Source organism: Adelges cooleyi, unplaced genomic scaffold, assembly GCF_023614345.1.
Source record: "Adelges cooleyi isolate 19-005CV unplaced genomic scaffold, UGA_ACOO_1.1 ACOO_flye_CR_arks_rails_tigmint_CR_PRNA_21, whole genome shotgun sequence".
Classification (NCBI taxonomy): Eukaryota; Metazoa; Arthropoda; class Insecta; order Hemiptera; family Adelgidae; genus Adelges; species Adelges cooleyi.
Window position 1 is genome coordinate 4,305,381 of NW_026095871.1, and position 20,396 is coordinate 4,325,776.

General features: G+C 30.2%; 1 protein-coding gene across 2 annotated transcripts in view; it reads left to right on the forward strand.

Moving 5' to 3' along the window:
- LOC126834496 (thrombospondin type-1 domain-containing protein 4-like) overlaps nt 1-20,396 on the forward strand; it is a 49,071-nt gene that overhangs the window by 9,671 nt on the left and 19,004 nt on the right. For both annotated transcript variants that reach the window (XM_050566453.1, XM_050566454.1), the window contains exons 3-6: nt 4,617-4,795; nt 7,445-7,547; nt 11,420-11,519; nt 12,587-12,726. In XM_050566453.1, the coding sequence (XP_050422410.1) occupies nt 4,617-4,795; nt 7,445-7,547; nt 11,420-11,519; nt 12,587-12,726 (522 nt within the window). The remainder of the gene's footprint in view (nt 1-4,616; nt 4,796-7,444; nt 7,548-11,419; nt 11,520-12,586; nt 12,727-20,396) is intronic.

Below are 20,396 nucleotides of genomic sequence, written 5' to 3' on the forward strand. Positions count from 1 at the left end.
AGTTTTTTAATTACACAGACATAAATTAACTAAACTTATATTTTTGTGTTCATGTAAAATTTCAAAGTACACAAGCAAATTCATAGGCTAAGTTTAAAAAATCGACATAGAACCTTTTAGTCTAAATGTAGTATCATTCTTTTAACAACCAAACAGACGACTTGTTCGTTTGAAGGTGGAGTATTTATTTTTATGATTAATATAATATAAAAAGTGAAACTAAGTTCGAAATCGGGTCTATTATTCTGCGAGTCTCTCGGGTTCTGTATAAGTACACTCCGTAATTTACCTGCCCACGCGGATGTCTAATTAACCTCTGTTTTTGAACCTCTAAACGCCAACATAATATTAAAACTACAAAAAAAACGGACTTTCAATGGATTTATGGTTCCCTTTACGATTTATTTTAACTTAATACATAATATTTACATCACTTCGAGTTTTTCAAGAGCCCTCCCGCCAGGTTTGTTGGAACTATTTATCTCGCGATGATTTGTTAATCACTTGTGTCTTAAACTATAAATCATGGCTTGCGGGTTAATAACAAAGTAAACAGCATCCAACCCGTGTTTGTGTTTCACCTTTTGTGTTTAATTTATAGAGACATGCTTTTAAGAGGGTGATAATATAGTTATTACTTGTTACAACATAATTGTACCATGTAATGGATACATTAATATACCACTAATCTTTTACTTGTGTTTTTTTTTTGTAAAACACTTTTCAAAAAGTGTTAATGTTAATATAAACCAGTAAATTTTTAAAGTGTATTCCTTAGGTTAATTATTGTAAAGGAAATGTAGGTGGTAATGGGCATTAAATGTATGTAAATGCATGTATGTAAATTATATTTTTTAGTATTTATTATTTAATAGAATAAACTATTTTTTTAAATAAAAATATTGCCTTAATTTTTTAATCATATCTAAGAGAAAGCACAGTTTTAGTATCATTTTTTTCAAAAAGCTAAACAACTATTTTCTCTCTGAATTTTTAGTAGCTGTACTTAGAGAAGGAGAGCTAATTTTTGCTGTACTAGTCTAATAAACAAAATTACTACCAATAAAATAAATCTCAATACTAGATTAAGAAATATACAAAATCATTTTTGCTCAACATTCATATTTAACGAAAAATGTCTACACTCAACGGTGAGCGGTGTGTGAAATCTTTTTATTAAGGGAATGCATGTAAAATAAACAATACGATTTTGATTTCCTATGGTAATATATGTAAAAATAACTAATAGCATGAATAATAATAATAGAACGGTTCACATGTTTGTATCAATAATACTGATTTGAGGTTTCCGCTCTTCATTTACGATTGCCCACATCTGTATAAGTAAAAATATAACATTAGGTAGGTGCATTTTTTTTACTATTGTTTTTATTCACTTACTTCCAATTAGTGGAATATGTATATTTACTGATTTTTAAAAGAGAAAAGTTATTCATAAATTAATTTCGGCCATATTTTGACGTTAAAAATAATGGCCATCGTTTGGTCATCTTCATTCTAAATCTAGCCGACATCCATTATATGCCGCAAGCTGTTCCAAAATTTTGAAGTATGCGCCCAAAACGGAATGCGGTAGACTTTTAATCGAGGGCAATAATATCATATACGGATTAAATGATTCGTCGGAGATGGCCGTCGCACGTATGGGTTTATGTATCGAGAGCATATTAATGTGTTATTTGGGCGGAATAATTTCGTATTAAAAGGTTGGACCGGATCCAATGTTGTTTTTTGTGTCTATTATTTTTTGTCAATCCAGTGAGCCATGACTGGTAGTTTGTCAACGTTGACAGGCTCGCTTATAATTCCATTTATATCCATATACACATAACGGGTGGGGGGAGAAACATTTTTTTTAATTTTAATTTATCAAATTTCACTTTGCCGACCGACACATCTATTTTCGACACAATTAAAGCGCGAGAACAGGCATCCGCGAAAGGCGTGTCTTGATCAACACCGATAGAGTGTGACATGCACAAATCGGTAATGCGTCATTTGTTATACCCCTTTCGCACGTTAACGTAGCATATTAAAATTGCTCGTTGTACCTAATACGAGTACAGGTATCCAACCGACTCGTCGTTAGCTTAAAACTTAACAATAAAAACGTTATTCCATAGAGTAAAGGGATATTATTGTATGTTATAATATTTTAGGCGAATTATAATAATAATAAATTGTACGTATCCACGCAAGAGTTTCTAATAAGTAACTCAATACTTTTAAGGATGTGTACACAAGGCGTCATGAGTATATTGACATAAAAATAATGTCCCCCGCGTATCTATACATATAATATGCTCAAAAATAGTATGTGTGCTTAAGGTTAACTGATGAATAATAATTATTTAGACAATAACTTGGAAAAATTATCATATAATATCATATATACCTACAGGTATTTGTATAAATATATATGATTTTTAAAAAAAATAAAATGTTAGGTAGGTATACATCATTTTTGAATGCCGTTAAGTAAAAATATAGTAGTTTTACATGTCAATAACGATAACGTTAGTACATTTTTGGAGGTGAGAAATGAGAATAGGTTGTTCTTTAAAAAAATTGTAAGTGAACTAATATTTTTATACGCTTAATTTAAATTACCTAGTTATGTATGATGGCAGCCGACAACAAACAAACGTGTATGATAATTAATAAAATTATAAATTTTGACAATCAAATAAAAAACCTGAACGACGCATTATAATAAATAATTTCTTTTATAATATTTTATTTGTTTTAATTTTTGAAGCCTTGACTTAAAATATAAAATCATTAAATTATAGTTCATACTATAAGCATAAAATCCGTGTTGTATATAAATGTATAGTAAACAACGGTCAGAGGGTGTCTCCGTAAACTGTCACCTACTATATTATTTTTGTATTGGATTAATTGCATTGCTCGTCTATTGTTCTCCGACTGCAATGTGCATGCACTATACAGATATATTTTATTCATCATGATTTCTAGTCCAGGAAGTGTTTAGAATTTTAAGTGCATCTCTAGCGCGTTGATCGTCGACCCGTAACCGACTCCACCTGCCGCACACGCACTTTTTAACAGCTATTACTTTCCAGCGTAAACGAGTCGGAAACGTATCAGTTTGGGGTTTCATTGATCCATTCATCGCGAATCAAAATATCGACAAAATTATATAGGTTAACGAGCCTATTGTTTTTGGCATATCGGTGTCGGCAAACCCATATTTAAAAGTACTTGGAATATTACTGTATACAACGCGTTTAAAGGGCGTCACACCACCTAGTTATTAAGGAGTAAAAGTATTGGCAATTTTTCGACAAAAAGTGACTAGAAGCTGAGTTTTCAGCTCGTACACTAACATGGCATAGAGAATTCCATAGTGGTGTTTAACATTTCTGTCTAACTTTTACAACGCGCAGTTGTATAGCTATTATTTACATTTAAGAGATTTTAGCTTTAATTACTAGAGACATAGACTCTAGTTATTTATGACTTATAATACTTAATATTTTTGATTTTTCAAAAGCCTAAATTTTGGTTTGCAAATGCATTTTCATCGCCAAAGTAATTATTTTTTAAAAAAATTATTTGTTTTACCCGCATCACAACATATTTATAAGGGTTTGCTATAATAATCATAGTAATAAGTGGCGTACCGATCATAGAAGCCGTGGTGACGGATCGCGTTCTCGCGGTAGACCGAACCCGTCGCTGCGCATTAATGCTTTTTCGTTTTCTGTAAATAGAGTGACGCTTTACCTTATAGCAATGTTTAACCCGTTGGTAAATAACAGAGAGTAAATCTCTATTAGTATTTATCAGATTACCAAACAATTATTAAAAAGATTACCAGAGATTTAAAAAAAATGGGTACACCTATTACCACAGGTAGCTTATTGTCTAGCAAATAATATTAACTTTTTAGAGTAACTTTTGCGTTAAAGTTCTATGTAAAGTTTAATTTTTAAATAGTGAATGTTAAGTCTGGAATGCATCTATGTATCCTAACCTGATACGACTGTGGTCTGGGCCAAAAGGATAAAAACAACTAATTTATTATCAAACGCTTACAATTTAAAACCTACTCATATTAAAACTACTTAAAATAATATACAAAAACAAAAGGCACACGAGGATATATTTATCTGTTGACTATTATTATCTACATCTATATAGAGATATTGTCGATTTTTTTTTTTAATAATCAAGCATTCAACTATACATTTAGAATTATTATGGTACTGTTGATTTTAATAATATAATATAATTATTTTTGATTAACTTTTTACATTGGAAATCGAATGTAATCGTTTTTATTAGCTTAATGATGGTAGATATGAGATCTATCTATGGATTATAACAACAAATCATATTATTATTTTTCATTTTATACAGATCTATCCGGAATTGGCACACATGATTATACCCTAAAATAATATATAAGTATATACGCCATTAAAATGTATGGTTTGTTAACAAACCCATTATTATTTATTATCTTTGTTTTTATTTTTCTCCGAGAATTATAAATACTAGTGATCTATTAGTACGTATTGAATTGAAAACTTAATATAAGTATAAAATGTGTGATTTCCTTTTTTCAGATTTATGGCAACGACAATGCAAAAGAATTAAACTTGAATTCAACCTGGAAATTAAACTCTCTAAATGAACTGGGTGAATGGTCGCAGTGGTCACCCTGGACACCTTGTTCCACAACATGTGGTTTAGGAGTAACAAAACAAACTAGACAATGTGTAGGAAAATCAGCCAATGTTAAAAGGTAAATATTCATTAGCTGGACACAAAATACACATACATTTTGGTTATTTGTTTGAGTAAATATTAGTTTGTACTTTGTGCGGTAAAATATGCTTTCAAATACTTTCATTATTAGCAAGATAAGTTGTCAATGTTTAACATACATACATAATACATTTCTAAAACTCTATAACTTTCGAGGCCCAAGCTAATTTAAAAAAAAAATACTCTTTATTTCCCAGAGCTGATTTATTAAAATTTCCTACTATGTAAACACGGCTCAAGAGTTAAAAAATACTAAAATATTCCATAAAACGTTTTATCGTGAAATAAAGTAGGTGCTTACTTCAAGAAAAAAGCATCGACATTATTCTGAAATAGTTTAGATGGAGGGTAATATCTTTTATCGTTTCGTTTAAAGGGGTATTGTTTATGAATGTTACATGATATACGTATCATCAAAGAGATAAGACTGTTGTATATTATATAAAAGTAAAAATTGGTTTTTATTTGGTGGATTACGTACCTGCGTATAAAAGATCCTTTCGGGTGACTTCTCGAGTTTTATACCCCGTCGGGAAACAGTACATTACATACTTGAAACATTTTATAATGTTACTATTATTAAGGTGTTTCTATTAGCATCATTATATGTGTTTAAGGTGTTTTAATAGAATAAACAAAATAAAAAAAACAACTTGAAACATTTAATACCATGTATCAATTTTATTTTATGTTTACATTTTCCGGATACATTACAGTATAATATTATGTGCGTGTGTGTGTTTATACATTATAATAACAAGATGATCCACCTCCCTAATTGATCGTTTAGGTGCCGGCACGGAGAAGAAAAATAATACACTGTTGTTGCCTGTAACCCAGCATTACTGTCATTAATATGCGCGTATATCACGACATGTGATACACCCAATGTGTATTCTTTCTAAATCCACCTTATTGTTTTTTCCATTTATTCTATTTTCGTTCTGCATTGTATGTACAATATGACCGTATAGTAGATTTTTAAAATACACGGCCACTTAAAAAAGTGGTCTTCCATATCCGTGCTGGCATTATATTGTTATTATTATTTATTTTTTATCCGAATAATGGACCCTCCGACAAAATTACTCTAAGATACATTTTATATTATAAAATATATTATATTATCCAACAACGAATACGCTTGTTCGAAAATCAAATCGGAAAGTTAGACGCGACGACTTCGAACAGGAAATATCCAAGATGAAATAAGTTTTTGTATCCAACTTGGAGATCGTCTTCTCCGTGATGAATATCAAAACGATCATCCCCCTCTTTTCGATACGTCAATCGTTAATGCATTCGTTTTGTCATATTTGTCGACATCCGATGGGATAGTAGGCGCCACGTCACGGTTTTTTTTTAACCGAAGGGGAAAAAAGTCGCGGTCGAAAATAGCATACGCATCCGTGGTCTTACGCTGTTCGTTATATTATTATGTATAAAATTGATACGTTATGGGGCGTAATGATGATAAGAACACCGTGACGATAATGATATGTATTAGTTATAACTCACAATAATTGTTATCATTATTATTGTTATTAATGTCGTACCATTAAAATGCATTTACAGTTTTATGGAGGTTAATAAAAAACACATTCGTCTTGGGGTTTAAACACTTCTGTGATGTGTCGAACGATTTTATGGCAAAGTGTAGAATTTAGAAAGGTTTTATTTATGTATTTAATGTTTGGCTCTTCAATACGGTCATTCGGCGAAAATATTAAATATAATATTGATAAAAAAAACAATGGATCGTTTGGAAAGTTCATATTTTACAACCGATAAAAAGTTCAATTTTATATTATCGACAAATGCAATAATTTAACATAATTCATAAACTTCATACTCGTATCTGGAATATATTATTACCAACGGATAATGAAAATTTATTTGTTTGAAAGATTCAGCTCGGTTAAATAGAGTTTAGGAAAGATCCAGAGCATAAACAACAAAATCGCTGTATTCCCATTTAAACTAAAAATTATCAAGAGTTGCTTTTTAATGTTCTTGAGAAATGGCTATAAAACCAGATAATTTCTCTATTTATATTTATTCGTATTAATATTTATATCGCTATATAAATCAACAATCGAGAAAACCACTAAACAAACAAAATACGGACCGCGTAAAAGCTTTTTTCTATAGAATTATGCTTTTTAAAAACTTGTTTAAGTTAAGTTAAAAGTTATTTGAAAAAAAAAATGTAATTGTTTTTCTAAAAACAAAATCATATTTCATAAGATTAAGTTTTTTTTATAAAAAGTTAAACCTTATAATAGTACCTAATAATTAAAACACGATAGAAAATGTTTTTACCGCAAATACAGGATCAGCATTTTTTTCCTTCAAAAACTTTAGTTTTATTTTATACTGTTATGCTAATGGACGATGTTTATCAATCACTTATTAAGGACAAAGGTTCAATTTTCAAAAATTTAAGATAGAATTGTTATACGATTCTTTTATAGATCTGTGATAAGAATTCATTTTTTAGAGCAACTTTGTTAAAATTAATTAAAAAAGTAATATGTAATTTTAAACTCGTTTATTTCTACAATTCTAACACTGTTAAATTGAATGATGCAATTTTAATAAGATACACTATTCTATGTTTGTACAGAAACGTATTTTACAAAAGGCAGCGGCTCAAACGGGTGTCAGAAGAAGATGCCAAATGTCGTTATCCGTCAGAAGAGAGTAGATACCACGTTTGTAATAAACATGTAAGCAATCTAATACTTGTAAACAATAATTATAATTTAAAGTGAAGTTTTGTCGAAAAGTTACATAATATGCAATAAAACATAAACAGGTAACTTTTAATTCCTACTTCTTAATAATTAGCTGGTGGTGTGGCATCCTCTTCAAATTTATATTGTAAGTGAAAGATCATGATTTGAATATTGCGGCTAAGGTAGAAATGTTCAAACGCTAAAAAAAAATATAAACTCTATAGGAATTAATTAGACGCAAACGACAATGCGTTAAGTTAACTTTCAATAAATATCTAACCTACCCCGATAACCTTTACAATCATCGCCATTGCTTGTTAGCTTGCACATTATAATACTGCAGTGGTGTACACGGTATCAATAAATTGTGTTTGATAATAAACACGTTCAGACTCACATACGGATGTACAATAAATCAAAGTACCATTTTCGTGTGTATTTTGTATTGACCCAAGGTGAAACAGTAGGAGGGCTTTAATCATCCGAAGAAAGCATGTACACGAGGACTTAGGGACATTGGTCAGGATGACTGGTCATTGTTGTTAAGAAGTGTTCGTGTGAGGTAACAACGACACGCGGTCAGGGTGCCAAAACGTCTTAGGTATTTCGTGTCGACGCCAAGGCCGGCTTTCTATGAAAACCTCTTTCGTGGGTCTGGGTCCTTTACATCTCACATGCATGAGCACCTTAAATAATACTTGTCATTATAAATTATATCAATAGGTATAAAAACTATTACTTTTATTTAAACTAATAAATTACTAAATTGAATATAAATAATCCTTACTCCTTATCATAATTTTAATTAACCTCGTAATTTAACTTACATTAAATTAATTATACATATTCAGACAGTCGAGCTAAAACAATTAAAGTAATAGATAATAATATGATTAAAACCAATGAACAACCAGTTTTAAATAAACTTCTCTGGTGGTGGCATAGAAAAAAGTGAATTTTTATCATATAGTCTTCAGCTTCCATTTGGGAGAATGACAAATAAACATTTGTATATATATATATATTCTATTTACTTTATAAGATATAATATATATATATATCGTTTTATAATGATAATGTAAAATAATAATTAGTTTATTAGGTATGTTAAAATCAACGCCTACAAGCCTTGAGGCCAATGTAATTTAGACCACCCGAATGTTTTTAATTTCCATGTAAGTTATTCCTTGTATTACTATTCTGGTATATTTCAGAAGTTAAATGTTAAATTAAGACTTTAGAGTGATGATAATAATTGGAACCAAATGAAATGCTAGTGGCTATTTAACTAATTTTATAAACATGTTAAACAAGTTTAGGAAATTACATTGATAATATGTCAAGTAAATTTCGGGGTTGATACAACTACCTTACTCGCTTTCCTAACAATAGTAAAGAATTTCAATTTTAAATGATTTAAGATTTGATGTAAAAAATAGAGATAGTATTTTTTTTTTTTAAGTATAAAAAAGGTGTAACTCATTTTTTCTAATGATGCAATAAATTAGTCATGTAACTTAGTGTTGTTGAGTTTTTATTTCAAACATGTGTATTGTATATTTTATTGATATAAACTGCCTATTATTTTATTATTTTATCTAAAAAAAATAAATTTTGATAAACAAATTCGATTTCAAATGCATTATACAAAAAAAAAAGTTGTTAAATATTGACCTCTATAAATTAAGTTTCTTTAAAAAAATCTACACATAAAAAATAATACTATACTATTACAGTAGGTAGGAGATCATGAATGAACAATAGTTTTTCAAACATCTTCATTTCATTTGAAAAATGAATCACTCGGCCGAAAATTAAGAGTATAAAACATTATAATATGTAAAGTTGGTTCAGTGTAAATGCCAAGATTTTTTTTTTAATAAAAAAACATACCAAAGCATAATCGATCTTGTTGACAATACTACTAAAAACAAAAACGCCACATGGTACGTCGAACTAAAAAATGTCACTGAATAGTATGAAGTTGCACTGAAACAGGATAAAACATTATATCATTAAAGGATTTTTAAAGAGTTTTATTTTTCGTTTGTCCCAAAAGAAAAACCGGCGCATTTTTAAAAGTTTTTTTTTACTGAGTTGACAGCAATGGACCCTTCGCATTGACACACGAACGAACATCACGTTTTGTTTTGACATTAGGGAAACTTCATTTTTTTCTATTTACAAGTAATAATTTATCAACTAAGATTTTCAACAAAAAGAAAACTTCACACAATTACTACACATTAATATTATTATTTGTAATTTATGTCTTGCCGACGGTCGTCTTTGCTTTCCGTATCCTTTTTGTTGTCAACTAAATAAGAGTCAAACGTTTTGTACATTCTATTATAGTAGCGTGCGTCGTCGCCGCCGCCTTCAGTTTTTCTAACAAATATAATATTTTTATTATTATTAATATACCGACAAACCCTCTTTATGACACACGCCAATCTCTATTAAGTCCAATAGAGTTATGTCGAATTACATTAATCAGTATATAAATTATTATATTAGTAATACTACGTCGTCTTGAACGCGTGTGAAAAACGTCTAACAAAACTGTCAATTCATTCGAAACCGAAAAAAATTACAAGAACATTTAAAACCGGGTTGGCGGCAAAAAACTGACGATGAATGGTCTTTTATCGTATGAAAATGGTATATGCACTTTCCTAAGACAATGCTCGTGACATTTTGTAGTGTTTTTTTTAAATTATTATTATTATTATTATTACCATTATTTCTGAATTTTAATTTCCATTCATCGACATTGTTCGGAAACATATCGTTTTTGTCTCCTTCGTCTTATCTAAACACACATGCACATACAATGATAAATCACTCGCAACGTTGTCATATACTACCGAAAGCGATTTATTGTGTCCACGGCCATAAATCGATCCGGCTTCTTTTCGAAACGCGTCTCATAACAGCCATAGTTTTTGTAATCTTCCCGCTTCCGTTTAGTTTTTAATATAACGATAGATATAAGATATTTATAAGTACCTAGTTAAAAATATAAATCGCGGTTTTTAAGCTTTTGTTTTTATGATGAAGCCAATAAGTTACAAACAAATGTGTTACAAGTTCAAGAAAACCGTAACATAATAATCAAATTTTACAAAAAAAAAAACAGTTTTGGTTTTCATTATTAATTTATTATAAATTTGTGAAAAAAACGAAATTATTTTTTTTTACTAAGTCGTACACATATTATATATTTTTTGCATTTAAATATTTATTATACTTCTTCCTAGCCGGGTAATATTGCTGAGTGTCTCGAGACTTCAATGATAATTGCTTAATGACATGTATATAACTTTCACCGCATTAACTTATTGTACTCACTGTTGTATAGATTTTTTAAATATATTTTCTGATAATAAAAATAAAAAAAATTATACTTCTTAAAACTATTTACTTTTATTCCCACTTCTCAAAAAAAATCTGTTAAAAGAGTGGTTTTTGTTCTGATTTTTCTTTAATGATTAGTTTCAAGTTCAAGTACTATCAAAAATTGATAGTACTATGAGGTACTGATAAACAAAGATCACGTCAATATTGTAATCTACATTATTTAATACATGCAATTTATACCTGACATAGGCCCTTCTTTTCAACTTGTACTTGAAAATCAAAGTTGTTGAACAATATTAGAATTAGTTTTAAAAAATTCAACAAATTTTGTTTCCACAGAGTATATTTGAATTTAATATGTCAAACTTTTTACAACCCTTTAAAATTATTTTTATAATTTTAAGTTTGTATTCTAACGTTTTTACTGATCAAAATTGATGTAAAAATAATATCTCAAATATACATAGTACTAACTACTAACCAATATTGTTTTTGTTTCTTAGCCGTGTCCGAACAATACAGATTTTCGTGAAACACAATGTTCGTCATTCAACGAAAAACAGTTCAATGGTCAAAAATATACGTGGTCAGCATATTACCATGGTATGTATTTTCTATATTTGTGATTCGTCATACCAAAATTTATACATATTTAAACAATAGGTAACAACATAATATCCTAAAAAATTGTATATACAAACATATTATAATTGAATTTCTATTTTATTTTGAAATAATGTACAAATAAACCTGTATATTTAGATTGTAAAATATATTTTACTGTTTATATTAAATATGAAATAGAGAATGGTAACTTGGTAAAAATATACTTTTTAAAGTATCGATTTAATAAAAAATAAAAAATGTTTTATTTTACAAAAAAAACTTGTCTGCGTTTTATTTGGGGAATAAACATACGATAAAGTTCACTTTAAGTTTAGAAGGGCGTTGTGTCGAGCTTGTGCCCTTTTAGAGTTTTAGGTGTAAATGCTACTCTTTGACGTAATATGTGTATACACCAATTCATAAGTATAGTATCTAAAATTCTTATTTGTTCCAATAATATTACATAATATAATTTCATTCTATTGTAAAGCTGAATTTGTCATTTACATATCCTTAACACGTTGTGTAACCGTTTAGACTAATTGTAATATTAAGTTTAAAAAAAAATCTTAACTAGAATTAATTCGTTATATTATTATTGTCATAACATCTATATAACATAATCTTAACTGGAATAAGAATAAAAATAATCAGGGTTGAAATTGCATTACAGGAAATCAAGAGCTACATAATTAATACAATTTTGATGTATTTGAAAAAAATCTTAAATTTTTTAAATTATTTCTCTGAGCTTCCTTTAATTTTGAGGAACAAATCATTTCGGAAAATGGAACGTATCGTTGTTAAAATATTTTTTTTATAATTTGTGAAAATAAATTTAAATACTTAAATAAACACATAAGTTTATTGAAATTAATAGTATATATATATATATATATATATATATATTTTAGTAAATAATAAGGTAGGTGGTAATTCTAAGTACCCAATTTATAGCCAATTAATTTTCCAGAAAAAATCATATAATTTATCTACAACTGATGAAAAAATTAAGATTTATTCGAAAGTTTCCATTTATCCAATATTTGTGTTAATTGTTTCAGCCACAAATCAATGTTCGTTGAATTGTCGTCCGATCGGTTATCGTTTTTATGCAGTGCTAAAGCCTCAAGTAATAGACGGTACTCCTTGCAACGGAACCAACGACACGAGACCTCACATATGCGTAGATGGTCAATGCAAGGTAAGTGGTGCAATATAATTGGATTGTAATTTGTAACTGAAATATGGCCAAGATTTTCTAGTTTTCTGTTGAGTACGTATGTATACGATTCTATGAACTGTATTATACAATATAGCTGCGATGTGTTGTATTTATCAATACGCGCAAGGCTAAGTGATACTAACGTCCACTCTATAATTAATCATAGTTGGTAACTTAAGAGCACTTTATACCTGCATCATGTAAAATTATATTGTTAAGTAGAGCGAGAAACAGGATTCCTCGGGTTGAAACTCGACACTAGATTTGTATTTAGGCGTTTTTAATATAAGGGAAGGGTAGTAAGTAGTAAATGAGTAATTTGTAGCGCGTCTCGTTTTGTCGGTTATTTATCCATTATTGTATGTGATCAGCCCTTTAGAAGTGTTAATTCGTAGGGCGGAATTACCTTTCTTTGTTCGGAGTCCATCCGACATTGTTAAAAAACCGGCAAACGACACTTCATTATACAAACTAATGTCCATCGGTGCATTGGAGGTGTTCAAACATATCATTATAATATAATTATTATCACACGTTGTAAAGCGTCTGGCTGGCAGATTGTCCCTCAGGTCACGGATCACCTTTTCTCCGTCCCGCAGATCGTGCTGGGAATCATTTAATTTACAAACGATGACCGAACAACTAATTGATCCTTGCCGCCTCTCCGCCCACAAATCATCAGATAAACCCTGATTACATCTGAGACCTGAAGTCCACAACACCTAATTGACGCATAACTCGAATTTGAAGTATGTATGAAGTACACACCTTAAACACGGATGTTGAGTAAACTTTTGCTGTACCTACAAAAAAAAAAAAATTACATTGATTTTCGCAACGCACGTTTATTATATCGCACATAATTATTACTCTCACAATCTAAGTGTGCATCAGCTACATTGTGTCTATAATATGTCTTAATTTGATTTAAAATCCACGAACGCCCTAGTTTTTGGAAAACTAAAGTTATAAGTTTTGGGAGACCGGAGACGAGATTTAGTACTACTTAGTAGTTTATGGATTTAAAGATTTGTTACTTAAGCATAATGGTTATTTGTTTATTGCTTTGAAATTACGGCCACAATTAGAAAAATAATACATATTTCCGTTAATAAAGAGTGGCATTACAAAAATATTGTCAAAAATCCTAATTCAGGTAAAATAAGAATTTTATTAAATTTCAAACTAGCTATAACCACTAAGAGAGATACAACTTTATTAATACAAAGCGGGCTGACCTTTTTCAATGTAGCCACAAAATACAGCTTACTTTTCAGTACTATTAATGTACATAGGTACAATAATAATATTTTTCACCCTGTTAAAAAAACTTGAATCATTTAATAACTTAATAAAAGAATGCCTACTTGCTATCTAGTTAGTCATCGAAATCCGGTAGAGAATATAACGTTCGCCTTAGGACTTCAGATTGAATCCTAGTGTAACTTCTAATTTAATCAGCCGTCGCCATAGGGTAATCTGTTTAGTTACGTAAAACTTAATCGATTTTCTATTGCTAGTCTTACCTTTCATTGAACCGTGGAATTTGGTGTTTTTATTTAAAAGAAGGACTGTTGCCGACAATCGGCTCAAGTTTCAATGTAACTATTACGTTTACATTTTATTGAAATTGTTTAACATAAGTAGTAAGTTTTTTGTTTGTTTATAAACAATCAATTTAGTGTAGTTGTTTTTCAAAAAAAAAAAAACAATAATTATTACAAAAAATAACTCAATGTTCCCGTCGTTAGATTTTCATTTTGAATATGCCGTTTAACAAGGAAATATAATCATTAATCAGTAATTATTATAGATTTTTTCCCTGGGTCGCGGTGATTATTTTACGTTGTATGATTGGGTTGGAAAAAACAATTAATACGGTTGTAAATTATCACACTACGGTTCGAGAAGAGGATGTCGATCTGTTATTTTAAACGGTAATTCGACAACCTAAATAATAGCCGTATTATGTTCCGGTTTTAATGGTTTTTACCGGGGCGGCATGGTATAGGTGTGAACATAAAACCAACGTAATTGCATAGAACGCGCGTACTTTGAGCGGTTTTCATCCGGCTGGCGACTACTATGGACATAATACGTTTAAAAGGGTACAATTATGTAATATAATATACGTATTGTAATATTATAATCTGAAAAACCAACATTCTAGTTCAACCGGAACAATATCTCAACGAAATAAATTTATCATAAAAATTGTATCTTCATAACCATTTGTTTCGTTTTCGAATTTCACTACCATTCAATTTTTTAATTTTTTTAAATGTTTTATAGTTTAGCTGTTGCATTATATCATATAACTGCTCAGTTGAACATCGAAACAATATATTATTTTGTTTAACGAAAGTGTAAGTTGCCTCGCCTAGAAACGTTTTTTAAGGCAACACAATACGCTCGTGAGTCGTGTTGTTGTTTGAACATTACAAGGACCGGCGTCGCGTCGCGTGTTTACATAAAAATGTTCCAATAAAAAAAACCAACTGACTCGGCTTTCATTGTTCGTTCGACTATTTTATTAAAACAATATTCATTAGGAAGGTACTTGTGAATCTCCATCAAACTGTCATACATTTTTAACAAAAGAAACGTATAGATAAAATGTTGAAAATTATTACACGGTCGCTCAAATTAACATAAATTATTATTTTTTTTTATTATTATATTGGTACGTTTTAGTAAACAACTCCAATATTTTCGGAATATTTATAATATATACATAACATATATGTATATATGTACGATATGCACATATATATATATATATATATATATATATTATATTACAATCTTTGTTTAGGGTTTGTTGTAAATATTAAAATAAAACAACTTTTTTACTTTAGAAACATTAATAGAAATTAACAATTGTAAAGTTTTTTCTATCATACATTATGAAGACTGGGTTTTAGAGATGAGTTTTATACTACGAGGTGGGTTGTTTTGTCACTTTATATATATATATTTATATGTATACATATTTCCCCTTACGGATAATAGTTATCGGCCAGTTAATAACATTTAAATGTTGCCATGGTAATAATTTATATACTTAATCGTTTCCTCCATATTCATCCCATATATTTTCCTATAGTCAAATTCATATTTCGTCCAACCCTTTAAAATGACTATATAATAGGGTAGGAAGCTGTGTAGAAATAAATGACGCCACTGAATATGTGATTTATGTTTAAGTACCCAAGAAATATGCAGTTCAAATAATTTAAGTTTTATAACGAACTATGTCGTCTTACTTGTGACCTTTTTTATATTCTTTTAAATACCATTTAAAATTAACTTAAAAAAATAAGCTACTTTAAGTAGCTTAGACTATCATACTATTGCGTTGAAAAAAAACACTGTACACGATATGTGTGTAGTCCGCATCGTGTTGAATTTGAACATTATTTATCTATTTTGTCGGAAATGTTTTAAACTGAATGAAAAACGACCTACGGTGACAAAAAAAAATGTATAATAGTATATTTGTTCGTGCTTCTGCATAATAATTACTTTGGTTAATAAAAAAATGTATTTCGGTTTATATTTTCTTTTCATTAAATAAAAGAAAAACACAATCCACACGTTGAATAATATTATATTATGGTCTTTTATAGTTGAAGTTTGATATTGTTTACTTCGTACACTAATGGGTATTAACAAAAAGCACTTAGCGTTAGGTTTACTTAAAAATGTCCAATGTGGGTCACACTTGAAATGAACCCCACCGGCCGAGGTCTTCTTCAAAGATTAGCGAGTTTTACCGTTCACGCCAAAACGGTGTAAAAAATTAAGCCCTCGTGCCAACTTCTAGAATGCAAAAGTCCTCTTGTAATTTGAAAAACCCTTACTTATTAAAAAAAAAATCTACCTAGTTTTATAATACAATTTGTAACAATTTAACTTAGTTTTAAACAATTATAATAATCGGTTTGTATATTTTTCTCGTGTAATATTACTATTATTGTTTCAAATTATGTCATGTTTACATTACAGTTTGGACAAAATTAATGAGAAAAAAAACGAAATTTAGACTGACGTACTCGTATATTCACTTTCTTCGAGCTGCTTTTTGTCGGTCTTCTTATAAACGTACACGACGATGACTACCAACAGTATGTAACCGATGAATAAAAGTCCTCGGATAGTGGAGACTTGCACTTGGTGGATCTCATAATTAGGTTGTTGGTAAATTTTGGTCGTGTCGTTGACTTCGTCTGCGGGAGTGCTGTGTTTGTGGCTTAGCTGTTTAATGTCTAAAACGAAACACTGTGACAATATATGACAGCAAGAAGCAAACATTATTAACAATATCATTGCATTTGCCGTGTTTTGTTCTGAACGTATGAAACTCAAACGGCCATCAACGTTAGATTATTATTATTATGTACTATCATTATTTCACAACGTTGCTAGTCGCAACTGTTAGTATAAGTTTCCATGTTGATTCCGGGTAACGTCTTGGCCAGAGTTTGAAAATGCGTCGTTTAATTTTTTTTTTCATCGTCTTTTAAACAATAAAAACGCAGTCGGATTTTATTTTATCGATAAAATCCGTTTTAAACATGCCAACCCTGGGATTTGGCACATTTGGCATGATTTTAGCAATCTACAGCTTCTGATCATTGTTCCCGCTACGAATTGGCGGTATGTGTAAGATGGTAAAACATTTTGGACTTTTCGTTATTGTTATTGAGACTAGATTAAATAAAATAAAAAAAAACCTAGCTTATAACGAGTATTCGCATTTTTTCCAGTGTAAAAATACATTTTCATCTGATCGCCTAAATTAGAAACGAGATTTTTGAAATATTTATACACGCCTACGACGTGTTTGGCTAAAAGAAAACATATTTTTTCGGCCCACTGTCCGTATTTTGGCACTCGGGTGCGTACCTACTCTTCCGATAGAAGAGGGTATGGATCTTAACAATAGACAAGTGTCAGACGATGATTGATACTGTCTAATTTACACGTTAACCTCGTTTACAACTAGATGGATAGGAAAAACGCACCTCGGCAACGCAAAATAATTATAGGTCTCGATTTTCTGGGCGGTATTTGTGACCCGTGTTGATGAGAGTCCTATTGTTAGACTTGATAAAACATTGAGTAACTCTCCCATGTGATAGATCTTAAGTGATCACTGGTAATATTGTAACCACGTGAGTAATAATGGTCGAGCACAATTTACGTAGGCATATATGTATATAAGACAGTATTTTTTTTATACAACATATCATTGTCCAGTTTGTTTTTTTTGTTAATGTAGTGCAAATGCTAATGTCGATTTTCGAAGTGTTCATATTCTATATTTATTTAATGCGAATGTGAGTATAACATTTATGATGAATTTTGTCAACAACAATAAATGACGATTGCAAGTGTAACTTGTTGTTTTTATGGGCATTTGGTGTGCTTTTTTTTTTTGTACAACCCGACATAAATGTAACATTTTTACTTGCCATTCTACGTATACAATTTATATTATTATTATGTTTTTTTTTTGAGAAAAAAAAACAATCGGAGTTATTTGGCAAATTACATATTTTTAGCTATTGAATTAAGTACCTACAACCAAAGTCCGAGAAACCTGTCGTCCGGGAAATGACCCTTGACCTCCATTCGCATGGAACACCCGTGTACTTTAGATAAGTGCATAATATTATAATAGACTTGAATCGAGCAACTGAACTGGCGTTTCGCACGGTTGAAGACTTCGTTTTGAATTTAATTACTTTGTAATAACGGCTGTTTTTTTCCACCCGGCAGGCATGATTTGCCGCCGCCTGGTCTGTACAGGAGCCGACGATATTATCTGGTCACCAGCGGTAAATCGAATAAATTGCTCATCGTACACATTCGGTTCAATAGCGCGGAAACTTACGGCGATGGTTTGCACAGTTTAATAATATAAAGTCGCTTATAACAATAAAGATAAATAGTAATAATAATAGTAATAATGATAATAACAATAACAACGCACATTTATTCGGTGTTAATGACCGGAAAATAGGGTACCTAACAGTATCGCGCAGATGTACAGTATGATAGAATAATACACTATTTAAATGCAAAAAACTATATATTACCCCTGAGATGGGGAGAGGAGCGACGCAGCGTTTCACACGAATTTTCCGTTATAAAATAATATTATTGTTTATTATCATGACAAAGCGCGATAGAAATATTTGGTAAAAAAAAAGTTGACATGTTTATGTAATTTTTTTTTTCATTAATGAATTTTCATCCACAAGTACAATTCATCCGAAAATGTAAGTAAGTAAAGTAACGGTTAAGCGGTTAGCAATTATTATTATATTGGCACGGTTAGGACTTAGGTTACAATACAGTACGTTTACGCGGATTACCGCGGCCGAGCGAAGACTACCGAAAATGCGCACAATAATGATTGACTAACGTTTAATATTATGCTTTGTAGGTATATTGTGTACACATAATATCATGTAAGTACGCGGTATTATATTTTACTGTAAACGTTATGGGAATGTAGAACGGAACGGTGGCAAAACAACGGGTACATAAATAACGTTTACGTAATCCGAAAACACCGTATTCAATGTCATGAGATCAACGATTGTGCCTCCCTCACTCTCTTTTCCGGACTTAACTCTTTCGGTGAATGCGGGTCGTCTGACGTTTATCCGACGTACAAGAGTATTTTTTGTTTTATTTTATTTTATGTTGTATTATTCGATCGGACCAATAACCGACAAAATCTGGCTCACCTTATGGCACACACGTTTTACACGAGAAACACTATTATTTATATCCTTTCCAGTCCAAAGCCGAGTACCGGAACGAAATATAAGATCTGGTGTATAGAGATCTAGTACTCTCTATCTTATTATTTTATGTTTTTTACTCGTACCAACATTCTCACCCGACGATATTATCTCCAAGCTTGCGCATTTTAGGATAACGTCATCGGTTTTCAAACTCGGTTAATAGAGTTATTAAGTCGAAGCCGGTGGCGACGATGCCTATTTTGCCTTAGGTAGATCAGAGATATCTTTAAATTATTTTGCAAGATAATAGTTATAATATATTTACAGATTTACCCTTCTGTTCTCTTTGTGTACGCATATATTTCATTAAAAGTAAAATAATAATATACATTTTGTACAAAAATCGTCTCATAAATTATGTCTTTTTATAAAAGCGTTAAGAACTGTAGTAAATGTATACTCAAAATATGGTTTTTCGAAGAAAGTTATTTGTTCAATCAAAGATTTAATGATTGAGTGATTTTTTCAATGTTATTGATGGATAAGTATGATTAATTAAAAACAAAGTGGATTGAGCCATTACATTTGAACGGTTTCCGAATAAATACGGGACTTGGTCATTTTTGATAAGTTTATTAATTATGTTGTTTATTTAAGTAGAAATTATTTATTGTACCTAAAGCATGGTTTATGTTGTATATATTATTTGCTTCATCATCTTCTTGTTTTTTACTCGATCACTAACATATTATTATAAAGGGATAGTATATTTAATCTTCAAGTTTTGAGCAAGATGTTCAATGATTAATCTATTTTGTAGTACATATAATAATATTATGACCGTTTGATATTACTGACACTTATCCGCATTGAACATGATCAAATCAT